Genomic DNA, 17,580 nt, shown 5'->3' on the forward strand with positions numbered 1-17,580 from the left:
TCAGAGAGTTGTTGCTATTCTTTTCTTTGATCTCCTGTTGAGTTTGTAGGTGTTCAGAATGGTTTGATCCCTATTCAGTTGAATTCCTGAGACCAGACGAAATCCAGGGCTCCTACTCCTCTGCCATCTTACTCCGCCCCCTGTGTATGGATATTTTAACAATATCATTTCTTCCAATCCATGAGTGCAGAATATTCTATATTTATTTGTGTTTTCTTCACTTTCTTACATCAATGTCTTAGAATTTTCAGTACACATGTCTTTCACCTTCTTGGTTAAATTTATTCCTAAGTATTTTATTCTTTTTTTTTTTGAAATGCAACCAAATAACTTTGCTACTATAACAGATGTATGATATTTTTATTGAAGTATACTTAACATATAGTGTTATTTTTTTCAGGTGTAGAATATAATGAGTGAGGAAGTTTATAAATTACTCAGTGCTCATCACCAAAAATATACTTCTAATCCTCTTTATATATTTTACCAATTAGCCCACCCATCCACCTCTCTGGCAACCACCAGTTTGTGTTCTGTGTTTAGGGTCTCTCTTTCTCTCTTTTTTTCTACTTTTCTTTCATATTTGATGTATTTATTTATCCCCCATCATTTCAGTAATAACTTATTCCTTTCATTCATTTCGATATATTGTCCTTCTTTCTCTCTTAATAACAGATTGTAAAATCCAATGATAACACTATAGTAACCCAAAGTTCTTAATAGGAAGCCCAGCTGACAGGTCAGTTATAAGAGAATAATTGGCATAAAGCCCATGTTTGGGGTGTATTTCTTACCTGCCAGGCTAACTTCTATCATGCTAGAAAGGATAAAAGCTTCCTTACAAAATATGGAAGACTTGTTACTTCCTTAATATGCCAGATAATGCATTTAGCACTAAAAAGTGAAATCGTGTGTGTGTGTGCATGTGTGTGTTTTAAAATAACAGAAACACATTTACCCATGAAATAAATTTATTTCACTTGGTGTTGAGGTGACCACTGGCTGCTACACCAAATGCGTTTTGATTCTTTCTGATTTTGTGTCTCTTGATATAGGGATAGAAATAAAGCCCGCATACTCTCTTGACCTCTGGGAACATGATGTTGTCTCAGTGCATGTATAATGTGACTTTTTTCCAGAGATTGTCTTGACATAAGCCTATGTTTTATTTTTATTTTATTTTTTTCCTACTTTTTTCTTTGTTTCTTTTGTTTCTTAAATTGAACATATGAGTGAAACCATATGGTATATGTCTTACTCTGTCTGACTTATTTCACCTAGCATTTTATTCTCTAGATCTATTCATGTTGTTGTTGCAAATGGCAAGATCTTATTCTTTTTTTTAAAAGATTTTATTTATTTACTTGTCAGAGAGAGAGAGACCACAAGCAGGGGGAGTGGGAGAGGGGGGAAGCAGGCTCCCTACTGAGCAAGGAGCCCAATGCAGGACTTGATCCCAGGACCCTGGGATCATGACCTGAGCCGAAGGCAGACACTTAGCTGACTGAGCCACCCAGGCATCCCTGGCAAGATCTTATTCTTTTTTATGGTTGAGTAATATTTACTTTATATATACATATTTTATATATACATATAAACTGTATGTTTTATATATACATGTATATAATCACATCTCCTGTATCCATTCACCTATGGGTGGAATTTTTTTTTATTTTTTGATGATGTTATAATTCGAATTGTTTTCTTAATTTGTCTTTCAGCTAGTTGATTTTTAGTGTATAGAAATGCTTTGCTTTGTTCTATTTCTGTGAAAAATGCAAGTGTTGTATACTCATTTTGTATCTTGAAACATTACTAAATTTGCTCATTACTTTGAACAGTTTTTGGTGGAATCCTTGGGTTTACTTCTTCCTTTGTAGTGTGGATGACTTTTATATCTTTTTCTTGCCTGATTGCTATGGCCAGAACTTCCAGTACTATATTGCATAGAACCGGTGTGACGAGGCATCCTTGTCTTTTTCCTGATCTTAGAGGAAAAGATTTCCGCTTTTCATTGTTGAGTATGATGTTAGCTGGGGTCCTGCCTATACGGCTTTTATTATGTTGACTTACCTTCCTTCTACACACAATTTGCTGAGCATTTTATTTATGAAAAGGCATTTAATTTTATCAAATGCTTTTTTTTTTTGCCTCAACTGAGTTGACCATATAAAATTTATTTTTTATTCCGTTTATGTGGTATATTATATACATTGATTTGCTTGTGTGAAATTATGGTTGTGTCCCCTGGGACACAAATAAAATAAATCCCACTTGATCCTGATGTATGATTCTTTTTTTTTCTTTTATTATGTTACATTAGTCAGCATACAGTACATCATTAGTTTTTGATGTAGGTTCCATGATTCATTGTGTATAACACCCAGTGCTCCATGCAATATGTGCCCTCCTCAATACCAGTCACTGGGCTAACCCATCCCTACCCCCCTCCCCTCTAAAACCCTCAGTTTGTTTCTCAGAGTGCATAGTCTTTCATGGTTCATCTCCCCCTCTGATTCCCCCACTTCATTTTCCCCTTCCTTCTCCTAATGTCCTCCATGCTATTCCTTATATTCCACAAATAAGTGAAACCATATAATAATTGACTTTCTCAGCTTGTCTTATTTAACTTAGCATAATCTCTTCCAGTTCCATCCATGTTGATGCAAAAGTTGGATATTCATCCTTTCTGATGGCTGAGTAATATTCCATTGCATATATTCTTTTGATATGATGTTGAATTTTGCTTACTAGTATTTTGTTGAAAAAAATTACATCTATTCTCATTAAGGATACTGGCTTGGGGAGAAGAAGAATGCAGCGGCTCCCCTTGTCCCATGAACCCAACTAAATAACTATTAAATCATCCTGAATACCCCAGAAATTGACCTGAAAGCTCACAGAATAAGCACCACAACTAAAGGGAGAGAAGAGGCATCATTGAAGAAGGTAGGAAGTGTGGAGTCATGGTGTAGGGGAGAAAGAGATGTTGGGTGCTGCACAGGGGAGGGGGCTATGGATTTGGAGAAGGTGAGAGAGAGAGAGGAGCACATGGGGGAACACACTAGCAGAATATTATTGCACAGCCATTGACTTGGAAAACAAGAAAGGCTAAATATTATGAGTTCTTGCAACAGCTGGGCTTAAAGCCTGGAGTTTTAAAGGTCAGACAGCTTGGAAACAGGGATCTAAAGAATGCTTGGGGCACACAAGGGAGAGATTGTTTGCTTTTCTTGGAGCATGGCCTAGAAAAGAAGTGTTCACACAGATGCCTCTCCTGGAACAATTCATCTCCCTTGCACCATTTCCCTCCCACCCACCTCAGCTCCAACTGCTGGAAACAGCACAAGGCCAATATTGGCAGCCTAACTTGTCTACACCAGGCCCCACCCCCCTGCCCTCTGGTGAGAATGCCCTTCTCAATCAACTAGCCTCAGTCCCAGTACAGAGGCCCCTCCCCATGAAGACAAGCACAAAACCCTGCCCACACTATGTGGCCAGACCAAAGTGTTTTTTTAATTTTTTAAAAATTTTTTATTTTTATTTTATTTTATTTTGAAGGAGAGAGAGAGAGTGTGCACATGCAAGTGGTGGGGAGGAGCAGAGGGGGAGGGAGAGAGAGAATCTCAAGCAGGCTCCATGCTCAGTGCAGAGCCCAGCCAGGGTTCAGTCTCACAACCCTAAGATTATGATCTGAGCTGAAATCAAGAGCTGGACACTAAACCAACTAAGCCACTCAGGTGCCACAGACCAAAGAGTTTTGAGTGCAAAGGAGAGGCAAAAACTGACAAATACAAGAAAGGACAGAAAATCTCCAGAAATAATGATAAAACCAGTTATAAAACGGTACTAAATACATATCTATCAATAATTACTTTGACTGTAAATGGACTAAACACTCCAATCAAAAGACATTGGGTGTCAGAATGGATTTGACGTATGTATATGCACATATATATGATGCCTACAAGAGACCCGTTTTATTTTATTAGTTTTTATAAAGATTTTATTTATTTATTTGAGAGAGAGAGAGTGCAAGTGAGAGAGCACAAGCAGGGGGTACAGCAGAGAGAGAGGGAGAAGCAGACTCCCTACTGAGCAGGGAGCCCGATGTGGGACTCAATCTCAGGACCCTGAGATCATGACCCAACCCAAAGGCAGCTGCTTAACTGACTGAGCTAATGGGGCCCCAAAAGACTCATTTTAGACTTAAAGGCACTTGCTGATTAAAAGTGAAGGGATGGTTGGGGAAATACAAATCAAAACTACAATGAGGTATCACCATCTGTCAGAAGGGCTAAAATCAAGAACACAAAAAAACAAGAGTTGGTGATGGTGTGGAGAAAGGGGAAACCTCTTGCACAGTTGGTGGGATGCAAGCTGGTGTAGCCACTCTGGAAGACAGTATGAAGTTTCCTCAAAAGTTAAAAATAGAACTACCCTATGATCCAGCAATTGCATTACTAGTTATTTATCCCAAATATACAAAAACATTGTTTTGAAGGAATACATACACCCAGTGTTTCTAGCAGCATTATCCATAATTTCCTATTGTACATAATGCTGCTAGAAACACTGGGAGAACAAACTAATGGTAACCAAAGGGAAAGGGGTGGGGGGTGGGGGTGGGGGAAACCTGTGATAGGGATTAAGAAGTACACTTGGCTGTATGAGCACTGGGTGTTATATGTAAGTGTTGAATCACTATATTGTACACCTGAAACTAATATTACACTGTATTTTAACTAATTTAAATAAAAACTTAAAAAAGAACTTAAAAAATGTATACAGGAGACATGTGGACATGTGTTTCTATCAACAATCTTCATAACTGTGAAAAAGGAGAGGATAAGCATTGACAGAAATGGATAAATAAGTTGAGATAAAATAAAACAGCTTTGCATGAACCATAGCTATTTAGAGAGGAATTTGTCTTTTAGCACAGTGCTGAGATTAAATACTAAGTAAGAACCAGGAGAATACCCCTTAACAAATGCTTCAAGACTGACAACTGATTTGTCTGTCTTCTTTTTCTATGACTGTATCTACTGCCTTGTCTTGATTTATAAACAAAACCTGGAAAATCTACAAAAATAAGTGTTTTGTGGTTTATCTAGGAATAATGCAGAAAATATTGCTGTTATTTTTGGTGAAGAAAATCAATTTTGTATAGCTTATTTCAACCTAAATAAAATGTGAATTTTGTTTAAAAAAAACCTAAACAATATATTGTTTAGGCATGCATATATAAGCGATAAGGCCACAAATAAAAGAAAAGAATCATAAACACATATTTCATGAAATTGTAACCCAGGGGCTATGGACAGAAAAGGAGTTAATAGGAACACAGGGAGATATAGGTTATCAGAGATGCTTTATTTCTGTCATGATTGTTCAGTGTGTAGGTGATCATTGTATTACACAAGTAAGTAAAAGATTTAAAATAGGGAAAACATCTCAGTTCTTTTCAAATTGTTATTCTCTCCATCCTACTATGTTTTAGGGACATCAGAGAAATATTCTCTGTCTGACATACAGAGACAATCACTGCTATGATAGGAGAAAGACTGAGAAATCATTCAGTGAGGAGACAGGGAACAAGAGAGACTGAAATTCTAGGTAGAACCAATGGCAAGGCAAAGATGCAAGCTCACACATGAACTTGACAACTGGCTGTAGATGCAGATGAGCACATACAGACAGCCAATTACAGCTCTCAGTAGTAAAGTAAGAAATACCTCTGAGTCTCAGGTACCCTGGCAGTGATGGGACACTTTTTAGTGGGTGACAGAAGGCTTTTGGGGCTCCCCAGGGCTGGGCTGCTCTCCAGCAGTGTGTGAGAATCACGCTGGGGCTGCTCCTCTTTTTGGCTGGCTCTGGTCTGCAGTGACCTCAGCACCCAGTGGGCTGGGCCTGATGCCCCAATATGCCCACCTCAGGGTTCAGAGTCAGACTTGCTGCTCCTAAGTCACCATTAGGAAATCAGGAAGTATGATTTATGAGGATATTGTTATATTTCCTTGGTTCAGAAAAGGGAAATCAATTCTTTGTAATGAATGCCTTAAGAAACTCCCTCTCTCCTGGTCCCATTCAAGTGAATAGAGGTCCACTCTGTGTAGTATACAACCTCCAGATTCTTGAATAATGGAAATCTCCACTGCTCTGGTTCAGCACCTTCTCCAACTGAGTGAGAGACCTGCAGCAGGAATAGGAAAAGAGTCAGCTTCTTTTCTCTTTCTTCCTCCCACTGCCTCCATTACATGGAGGAGTGTGGAGTAAGAGAAATACAAGAGTAGGAATGGACTCACTCAGGCAGGACATTTGCAATCCAGCTGATGGCTTGGTGTGGTGAATGTCTCTCAGGGAGGAGGGTCCCGTGAAGATCCATGCTGATGTCCCCATTGGGATCTTGGGGCAGGCATAGTCCAGACCTGTTAGGCTTCTACCTCCTCTGTAGTGTCAGGAATAGAAGGGCAACTCCACCTCTTTCTCCTCAAATCCTTCTACCCAGGAAGACCACGTGCAGCACTCATTGTTGGCCATGTCCCTTATAACAGTCTCAATAAGAAGCTGATCCTTGCCTTTCCTCTCCACAACCTGTCAGCTGTCCTTTCCTGACCCAAGAGAGGAATCAGGATGGCAATGACAAATTTACAATCTTTTAGCCACAGAAGGATTTCATAAATTGTTATGGACATTTGCAATCTCGGCAGAAACTTTGTAAAACAGACCTTCTCTATTACTCTGTTGCAGTCACCCAGTGCCCTCCCTGGGGCCTCTCGTGACCACAGTCACCCTGAGTTGCTTTTCCTTCTACTCTTTCATAACAATGAGGACATGACAATCACTGAGAGGTTAAGCAGCTACCCAAAGTCACCCAGACAGTAGTGAGTAGTGCTGGGCTCAGATCCTTACCTAGTTTGGGCAGGTGCATTGACTTCAGGTGAGGTCATAGCAGGGGTCAAAAAGAGAACACCACAGTGGATGTAGCTCCTGCACTCTGATTTCCATGGGTGAAAGTGAGCTAGACATGTTGGGAAGCCCCAAGAAGTAACTTTGTGGGCAGTGTCTGTGCCCATCCGAGGGCCAGACTTACAGGGGCTGAATGTGGGTCTGGGTGCTGATTTAGAGGAAGAATTTCAGGGAGGATCCATCAGGGCTGGTCTCAAAGCACCCCTACACTTCCCTGAGCTTCTGTACTGAAAGTGCTCAACTAATCCTGCACAAGCCTCAGGCAAATGCTGTAGGAGCCCTACCCTTCCGAATGGAGAAAATGAAGCTGGTTCTCCACCTTTTTGAGAACTGGTGTGAAGTGAAAGCAGCCCTCCCTGATTTCCCTCCTCTTGGGCTGAGGCCCTGCCACCATCTTTAATCCAGAAATTACACAGCTCTGAGCAGGAAAGGCACTGGAGCAGAAGACCCTGCAATTTCACCTTCCTAACTCCTTTTCTGTCTTCTTTAGGCTCTTCCTAGGACACCCCTTATAGAGCTCCTTATAGATGCTCCTTATAGAGCATCCTGGGCATGGAACCAGGTTTGGATGGTCCCAAAAGGACCTGCTTAAGGGCTGGACACTTCCCCAGGGAGGGGTAACTTCCAGGAAGACCACTGATATCTGCCTGATCATAGTCACCCTCTGCTTCCTGGAGCAAGTAAGTGAGAGAGCCCCTAAAACCCAACTTGGCTAATAACCCTGCTATGGTGAAGACATGAAAGGTGGAGCCTGACACCAGAGCAACAGACTGGCTTATCCACTTCAGTGAGTAGTCACAATTAAGACCCTCTCTGACATTCTTCAGGGACAAAGCAGCACCCAAACTCTTTGGCTGCTCCAGACCCATCCAGCCCTCCAGCATGGAGGCAATGGGCCTATCACCTCCATGTTCATAGCATTAGGGTTGGAAAAGGACAGCAAGATTTGCCATTCATATTCTCTCAGAATCTAAATAGGATGTAAGGCAATGACAGTTTCTGGGGTAGCCTGGAGTTGGGAGAATCAATCTGGAACACCTGCTTGACCTTCTGTGGATTAGGGACTAGGGGTGGGGTTTCAGGGACAAGGTGTCTAACAGGCCTTAGACAATGTATAACAATGCACAGGTGTATCTGCTTTGGAAAAACTGTCACTGTTGCTGGACACCAACTCCATCCTTTACCTCAGTGAGGTGGACTCTTGAAATATTCTTTCCCAGACCAGGTCTTTTTGTGCTTCATGACCATTGATGATGCAGATGTTTATTATATTTTCCTAGAATAAATCAATATGTTGATTTTTTTCCTCATCCTTTCTCTATGATGATAAAATGGGGGAAATGTGGGACTTGATCCACATTGGGTTCAAACTACAAAAGCCCTTGATGCCTTAGATTCTAGCCTGGTCCAAAGCCGGTCTCCACTTCATGGCTCAAGATAATTAGGCATGGTATGAACGATATAGGATCCTGTATGGGAAGTCCACTAATGAGTGTTTTCCTTTCTGCTTCTTAGGTCATGAAATCTATCTGGTAATGCATAACAAGAGTTCAAAAAAATTACCCAGTGCAATAAAATAGAGTAAGTTAAAATAAAGGGTAGGCAAACTGTTGGTAAAATCTTTCTTCAGGTATATGCATATGTGTGCATGCATGTGTGTACTTAGTTCCTATGTGAAATGCATCTCTCACTGCTGGTCTTATTCAGAAGACTGAAAGATCTGCTCGCAGGGTCTGGTTCTCCTTATAAGCACAACTGCCCTTTCTAGTTGAATCTCCTTCCTGGGTTCCCTCCATAAAGGCCTATGTCTCTTTACTCAGGGACCCTCAAACTCTGTTCAGAGAGGAAAGATCAGAGGTTTAACATGAGTAGGATCTACAAGAAGGAAGCTTTGGGGAGCCACTTGTATCTAGGCTTGTCTCTGATTGCTTCTCCTCAATTTCTGGGTTAGTAATCTGAGCCTCAATGTCCTGCAGACACATGGGTATTGACAACTCCTGGAATAACCTGCAACTTCTCATGAATTTACCCTTGTCCCATCCTGTGATGGCAGTGACACATGGGCATAGTACTGCCTAAAAGGATCCTGAGAGGGTCCCATGTTCAGGGTTGTCTAGCACCAGGTGCAGGGCAGGGACCACATGGGTAGGTAGTGGGGGATAGGGACCTGTGGCTGGTGCTGCATGGCCTCAGTCACCCCCTTCAAAAGGGTCCAGTACAGGGGCTCAGGTGAGCAGATATGTGAAAAGTCCATGGTTGGGTCAGACACAGTCACAGAAATGGTCTGGAAAAGTGTAGGTTTGTGCTCACCTCCCACACCCACCTTGGGATGGGGGTGGGGTCATACTCTGCCCCAGCCCCTACTTGCTTTCCAATGGACTATGGAGGAGCTGGCTTCAGCATTTCAGATGACAGATTTAAGAAGCAAAGTTAATTATCTGTCAACCAGTACGTAGAGGATATGCAATGGTATATTGTGTTTCATTCATCTAACAGAAATGTGTCCCATACCTGCTGGGCACTAAGGGCACCAGGCAGAGCCTAGGGAATTATTTACTGAGAGTGACAAGACCTGTATGTGTGTTTTTATGATACCAAGCATCTAACATGGGATGACACATGGTTTGTCTCCCCCTCTGATTTACCCCCCTTCATTCTTCCCCTCCTGCTATCTTCTTTTTCTTTTTCTTTTTGTTACCATATAATTTATTATTTGTTTCAGAGGTACAGGTCTGTCAGTTTTCAACATGAAAACATTTACATTACCAGGCTTGTCTGAAAACTCAGTCAGGGCTCTTGGCAATTTCCTTATTGGAAGGGTCTGTCCTGGCCTAATGCTGGATGAAAGCACTCAGAGAAGTCTGGAGGGCAGTCATGCAAACAGGACACACAAGTGGAGAGGAAAGCTGGTGTGGTAGGTTACAAGCTGCACCATAGGATCTACAGCTCAACATGAAATTTGTCCTACAGACAGGACTGCAGTCCTTTTGAGCAGAAATCTGAGCATTTGGATGTGAGGTCTCATCTCCAGCAGCATCAGGAGATGTCCATAGATGGGTGTGGGAGGGAAGCCCTCATGCAGAAGAAGACCTCATGGCCTCACAGGAAAACTCCTCAATAAAGAGTCAGTCTTGAATTAGAAAATGTTTTAAAATTTGTATTTGTGCACACAGAGATAGTAAATGTCTTAAGGGAAATTACCACAGTAAGCAGTCATAACTTGTGGGACTGTGAAAGTCCACCAGGCAGCACTATGTGTGTAGCCCCCAGGAAGAGAGTCCACTAGGTAATCCTAACCAGTTCTCTTCTCCAATTCTGCCTTATAAAATGCTTGCAATCTCACTGCAGAGCTCAGCTTACAAGAGAAAGTTCATGGGAGAACTTAAATATTTATAATAATAATCATAACAGATAAACAATCAAGTACAAATGTAAGTACTGACTTAAAAATCAGTAGAATATTATTTGGAAAGTTTGTGTAATTTAAATGTTGAAGTGGATGAGGGACAGGGATTTCTTAGGTATGCCGTTAGTGGTGAAAGATATGGAAAATGGGGGAAATGCATTTTTCACTGCTGTTAAAAATGATTAAATTGTTTTTGACTCTGAAGACATATGTATTGAGGATGTGTCGGTCCTCAGGATTGAAAGGTATGAAAAGTTGGCACAAGTTTGCTTCTTCCCTGTGGACATCCCCAGTACGACAACCTGCTCTCCCAGTCTGGGCAGAGGAGTACCCATACCTGCCTGGCTCCTGACTGAGTGACCCTCATGATGCTCTTCTGCTCAAGTCCCCTCCATCTATAACCTGCTTAGGAGCTGAATACTAGCACCACAGCTGCAGAGCATTTCTCAGCGGTCTCCTCTGAGCCTCTAACATGTGCACATCTCCTAAATGAGCACCTCTGCTGCTTTTCTTGAATCAACAACTTTATTGGGATATAATTTATAAATTCTATGATTCCTCCCTTTAAAGTTTTCAGTAGCTTTGAATATATTCACAAAGTTGTATACTTGTCATAATCAAATTTAGAACATTTTCATTATCCAAAAAATATCTTTCATTATCTAAAAGATGCCTTTTCTGGACATTTCATATGAATAGAATCATAGAATACATGGTCCGATGGGCTGTCTGCTTTCACTGAGCATAATGTTTTGGGGTTCATCCATGTTGTGGCAGGTATCAGTACTTCATTTTTTCTCTTCCCCAATACTGATGTCTTGAATGGATAGACTACTTTTATTTACCCATTGAACAGTGTTGAACAGAACAACTGTTAATTCCACCTCAGGGGCTACTGTAATAATGCTGCTGTGAACATTTACATGCATGTTATGTAGATGTATGTTTTCATCCCTCTTAGGTATACACCTAGGAATGTAACTGCTGGGTCATTTGGTGACTCTTTAAATTATTTTATTAGTTTTATTGAAAAATAATTGGCATACATCACTGTATGAGTTTAAGGCCCAGAGCATGATGATTTGACTTATATATATTGTGAAGTAATTACCACAGTAGGTTCAGCTAAAATCCATCATCTCAATAAAAGGAGAAGAAAGAAGAAAAAAAGAGAAAAATTTCTCTTGTGATGAGAACTTGACAACTTTCCTAAAAATCGTACAGCAGGGTTATCTATAGTCATCAGGTTTTACATTACATCCCTAGTACTTACTTATAACTGAAATCTTGTACCTTTGAACACTTCCTCCAATTCCCCCTCCTCTCACCCTCCACCTCTTCACAAGTCTGTTCTCTTTTTCTATGAATTTATTTTATTTTAATTTTAGATTCCACGTATCAGTTAGATCATGCAGTATTTGTCTGTCTGATTTATTTTACTTAGCATAATGCTTTCAAGGTCCATACATGTTGTTACAAATGGTAGGATCCTATTTTCTATGGTTGTGTATGTTTAAATTTTTGACAAATTTTCAAATATTTTTGCAAAGGCTTGCTGTTTGTCATCTAAGGGCCTTTGCAGGGAATTGGGTGTGGATCTGACACCCTCAGTTTCGGTTACCAAATCTGATGATTCCTCTGCCACTCTGTGTGCCTGGCCCTCCTAACTCCCCTGCTTTTCCTGTTTCTGCAGGTGACTCCACTGCTCAGTGATGTGACACAGCCCACCCACTCTCTTCACCCCCATTACTTACATTCTCCACCTCTGATAGTCTGTACAAGACGGGCTGGAATATATTACCTAAGGAGACTGCAGTAAACATGGAAAAGACCTTGGGAGGAAGGAAGTTGCTGGAGATGGTCTCTGTGATCAGGGGGACCTTGAAGACAGCATCCAGTGCCCCAGTGAGCATTGCAGTGACTGGAGATTCCGGCAATGGCATGTCCTCCTTCATCAATGCACTGCGGGGAATTGGGCATGAGGAAAACGACTCAGCTCCCACTGGAGTGGTGAGGACCACTCAGATTCCCACTCACTACTTTTACCCCCATTTTCCCAATGTGGTGTTGTGGGACCTACCCGGAACAGGGGCAGCTACCCAAAGCCTGGAGAACTATCTGGAGGAGATGCAGTTTAGCCAGTATGACCTCTTCATCATCATTGCATCTGAACAGTTCAGCATGACTTTCGTGAAGCTTGCTAAAACCATCCAGGGCCTGGGAAAGAGATTCTATATTGTCTGGACTAAGCTGGACAGGGACCTCAGCACAAGTGCCCTCTTGGAGGAACGACTCCTGAAGAATATTCGGGATAATATTCGGGAAACTCTCCAAAAGGAGGGAGTGTGTGAACCCAACATATTCCTGGTCTCCAGCTTTGACCCCTTATTGCATGGCTTCCCAGAGCTTAGGGTTACCTTGCATAGGGACATTTCTGACATCAGGTATCATGATCCCCTAGAGAATCTGTCCCACACTTATGAGAAGGCCATTAATGATGAAGTGACCACTTGCAGGGAGAAAATATCCTCAAAGTCTTTCGACACCCTTGGCATCCAGAATGCAGATGATCTGGAGGAGAGTCTGACAGCCTACCACTTGCTCTTTGGTGTAGATGATGAATCTCTCCAGCAGATGGCTCAGAGTATGGGGAAACCCACAGAGGAGTACAGGGCCATTATGAAGTCTTGGGATCTATACACTGTCCTCAGAGGGGACTGGCCATTATCTTTCATGAATTGTAATACAGTCTCTTGCTTATATTCAATTCTGAGCTACATCCCACTCTTAGGTGACTTTATTTTCAACTCCCTGAGAAAGTGGAAACACAGACGCCTCCTTGAAATAGTTTCCAAGGACACCAAAGCCATCCTGAAGAAAATCCTGACAGACTCCATCATCTGAAGAGGTGGTGTTTCAGCAGGCTCCTTCTGGAGGGAAGTTAGGACATCTGGGGTTCTCTCCTCACACTGTCCCCTTTCTGAATTTTCAATCAAGCTCAATTACTTCCACTTTCATTGATTCTAAATTCCTTGAGGTATATGAGATGACTTGCCCATTTTGAACCCATGTCAGGAAGTTCCCAAATATGTTCTACTTTTGTCATTTATTAAATGAGCCTGTATCCAAAGGTGGAAGAAAAGATCTGCTCACTGTGACATACAATCTCATTCTGACATCCCCTTATCACTTAACTTGAACATCATTTTTCTGATGCCCGTGTTCTTTCACTTCTCATCTCACACTCTGTGGACTCACACAATCTTGACCTGCCCATAGGTCAGTGGTAGACCCTTTAAGATGGCCTCCAAAATTTTCTCCTATTTTCATGGCTATGTTTAATCCCTTTCCCTGGAGTGACTAATAGAATATGGCAGCAATAATGGAATGTCCAAAAATTCCAGAACTTTGTTATGAAAAGTGCAGCTCTGTCTTATAAATGCTCTGTTCACTGGCTCTGTCTTGCTCCTGCTCCAGCTCTGTCTCCCTCCCTCTCTCCATCTCCCTCTCCCTTTTCCTCTCTCTGCCTACTAATCACAGAAATTTTAAACTAACCTGCTGGAGAGGTCCTGAAGAATCAGAGGTTATGTGGAGGAGAACAGAGGCAGCCTGCATTAACTGCCAGGAATATAAATACCTCATCTCGGGAACAAATCCTCTAACCCCAGCAAGACTTCAGAAGATGCAGCCCAGATGGTAGCTTGACTGCCACCTCAGGTCTCTCCCTTATCCAGAACCACACAACTGAGACTGTTCCTGGATTTCTGACCCTCAGAAACTATAAACAAATAAACACTTGTTTTAAGCCACTAAGTTTCAGGGTAATTTGATCCACAGCAACAGATAACAGATAATACCATCAAGAAGCTCCTTACAGAACTGGCAGTTGTGAGTGACCTCCTCCTTCTGTGATAGTCACTCCTGTATGGACCCAGCATGAAGGAGCTGCACCCTATTCAATCACATCCCTTCCCTCATTGGCCCCTGGACATGTCCTTCCCTGCTATCTACTGAAGGACCAGTCTCTGCAAACATTCACAGGTCATTTCATCCAGCCTCAGGCCACACAGAGTTAAGCAGTTTGAGGCTCTATATTTAAGAAGAAAAAGCTAGATAGAGCCATGCTAAGTAGTGAGAGGGAGAGTAAATGACAGTAGAATGTGAGCACTCCCCTGAGGAAGAGCAGGCTAGGGTTCTCCATGAAGGTGTCTTGTGCAACATCTCTAATTCCCATTCTCACTTGGACTAGTTGCTCTCTTAGCCTGGAGCACAGGTCTCACTCACATCCATCCATTACCTTAGTGGTGTTGGTGCTTCTTGGATTCCCTGTTCCCTGTTCATTTATATTGCATCCATTCTCAAACAACGTGAGAAAAACGTTCTCTGTGTGGTAAACTTTCTGAGTATTTGCATTTCAAATTAATGCCTTTATTTTGTGATCACTTTCAATAAATAGTTTAACTGAGTATCGGATTCTGGATACAACATCATGTTCTCTTAGAACTCTGAAGATCTATCTTCTTCAAGCCTGCCATGTTGCCAGTAAAAAGCCCAATGCCAAGTCTATTCATGTTCCTTGGATGGCCACCCAATTGTCTCCATGGAAAATTGTAGGAACTCTTCATCCCTGGGGTTCAGAAGTGTCATGAGTGACTAGTGTCCTGGAGCACTTCCATCAACACTCAGCATTCAGAAGGCTCCATAAATTAATATTTAATGTCAACATTATACCAAAAGATTAATTACTCTCCATATACCTGTGGTTCAATCCTTTCAACACTGTGTAACTGAACTTATTTATCTGTTCTCTGTCAATGCCTATCCTCTCTTTTTTCACAGTTATGAAGACTGCTGTTAGGAGCACATGTCACATGTCTCCTGCACATATTTGCATAGTGACTCTTAAGTATAGTGTTATGAGTGGAAATGCTGAGTCTTGAGGCACATGAATGTGCAATTTTATGATTCAGCCATACTATTTTTTCAAAGGAATTGTATTCATTTTCATTCCCAGCAACCATGTTTCAGAGATTCTATCAATGTACATTCTCACCAATATCTGAATTTGTCCGACTTTTTAAATTTTACAATTGAACTAATTAACAATGTCATCTCATAGTGCACAGAGATAAATTTGTTTCATTACTAATTAATTTGTGGTAATTTCTCTATTTTCTCCCCATACATGTTTCTTTTTCTATGAACATTTTGTTCATGTCTTTTGCCCACCTTCATACTGGATTGTTTCAGTTTTTCTTAGTGACTTCTGGAATTTTTAAAATACTTTCTTTCCATTGATCATTAGTTGACTACATTTATGCAAAAATCTTCTCCAGATTTGTGATTTTTAAACTTTCTTTTTGCATTTGTTTTCATGAAGAGAAGCTTTTCACTTTAATGTAGTCAAAGGTATTACATTGATCAGTCTGTGTTATACAGCTGCCATCTTGGTATCTTTATATAGGTATCATCTCATTTAAGAAATCTTTCTCTGGGAGAAAAAGGAGGAGTTAATATGGCAGAGGAATAGGGGACTCTAATTTTATCTGGTCCTTGGAATTCAGCTTGATAGTTATCAAATCATTCTGAATACTTTCAAAGTTAACTGGAGATCTTAGAAAAGAATTGCTGAAATTCTACAAATAGAAAAGCCAACCTTTTGCAAGGTAGGAGGTGCAAAGATATGAATCTGGGGAGATATATCAGAAGATAAACTGTCGGGGGGGGAGGGTCTAGCTTAAGGAGTCTACCAGAAAGTATTTAAGCAGTGGAAGCACAAAATTGGAACTTTTGAAGTCTGCGTGGGTGGGAGACATCCTACCTGAAAGGTTCAGGTAGTGAAGCAGGGCAGAATCCCAGGTAGGACAGCATGGTCTCAGGATCCCCAGGGCCACAAAAAGAATGGGGGGGTGCCTGAGTGTGACAGAGTTCCCAAATATTAGAGCAGGGAAGCCTGCTGCAAACAGTAAGTTTTGGAGCTGGCTTTCTACTCAGTGTTGCCATAAACCACAAACTGCTGCTTGGTTGGGTGACCACTCTCCAAGCAGGGGCTGAGCAAAGGGCAGAAACCTAGTGAGAACCTCCCCCTTTCCTACCCTGAGGAAGGGTGAGGGTCTACACCACAGGATCCATAAAATTTGGAGACTTGAAACAGGGTTGCATGCCTGAGATAAAAAATGCTTGGTCACAGGCTGGGTGAACATAGAGTTCAGATGGAAACCAGGGAGACAAGAGTGATTGCTTTTCTGTGAGGGCTCACTGAAGAGTGGGGGTGGGGGGTGCGAACTTTCAGCTCTGGGGCTAAGGATTTGGGTGCCACCATTTTTATCCCCCCCCCACTGGTACTGAAAGCCTTCAGGTAGCAATACAGCACCATATAGTGCAATCCAGAGCCATTTGCCCTGAGCCTAGCTCCCTGGCAAGGGCGGTGCATTTCACCCAGGCAGACATCTGAGAATCAGTGCAACAGGGCCCTCCCCAAAAAGACCAGCAAGAACAAGAGGCTAATACCAAGTTTACTAATCATACAGAACTGCAAAACTTAAGCTCTAAGGTAACAGTATATAACATTCATCATTTTTTCTTATTCTATAGTCTTTCAGTTTGATATTTTTTCCTTTTTAGCTATTTTCTTATTTTATCAATTCCCATCTTGTTTTTTTTATTTTAATTTTTATATTTACATTATATATATATTTTTCATTTTTGGTTCCTCTCATTGTATTCAGTTTTATTTTTGTATATATTAAAGTTTTTCTTTCTTTCCTATTTTGGGACATAGTTTCCTCAAACAAACTGCCCAAAATACACCCAGGATCTAGTTTACTTTGTGTTCTGTTCTCCTCCTTGTTTGATTCTTTCTTTCTTTCTCTCCTTTTTTTTTTTTTTTTTTGGTTTCTGTTCTATTCTGATTTCCTTAGTGCATATATTGCAGTGCTAGTTTTGCATTTTCTCTCTTTCATCTATTGTTTTCTGGACATAATGATGAGATGGGAAAAACTCACCCCAAAAAAGAACAAGAGGCAGTACTCACTGACAGGGATTTAATTAACATGGATATTAGTAAGATGTCAGAACTAGAATTCAAAAAAATTATAAAGATGGTAGCTGGGCTTGAAAAAAAGTATAGAAGACACTAGAGAATCCCTTACTGTAGAAATAAAAGAACTAAAATCTAATCAGACCAAAATCAAAATGGCTAT

General features: G+C 41.1%; 1 protein-coding gene across 3 annotated transcripts in view; it reads left to right on the top strand.

The window, feature by feature from the left end:
* LOC112816284 (immunity-related GTPase family M protein 1-like) overlaps window positions 1-14,851 on the top strand; it is a 44,351-nt gene extending 29,500 nt beyond the window's left edge. The window contains exons 2-4 of one of the 3 annotated variants that reach the window (XM_025862718.2): window positions 7,513-7,652; window positions 8,488-8,553; window positions 12,072-14,851. In XM_025862718.2, the coding sequence (XP_025718503.1) occupies window positions 12,200-13,282 (1,083 nt within the window). In that variant the 5' untranslated portion in view covers window positions 7,513-7,652; window positions 8,488-8,553; window positions 12,072-12,199 and the 3' untranslated portion in view covers window positions 13,283-14,851. The remainder of the gene's footprint in view (window positions 1-7,512; window positions 7,653-8,487; window positions 8,554-12,071) is intronic. The other 2 variants (XM_025862717.2, XM_025862716.2) reach the window with 2 other exon arrangements.
* The last annotated feature ends 2,729 nt before the right edge of the window (window positions 14,852-17,580 follow it).

The sequence above is a fragment of the Callorhinus ursinus genome, unplaced genomic scaffold (genome assembly GCF_003265705.2).
Source record: "Callorhinus ursinus isolate GAN/ISIS: 27379988/994484 unplaced genomic scaffold, GSC_fseal_2.0 scaffold81, whole genome shotgun sequence".
Taxonomy (NCBI): domain Eukaryota; kingdom Metazoa; phylum Chordata; class Mammalia; order Carnivora; family Otariidae; genus Callorhinus; species Callorhinus ursinus.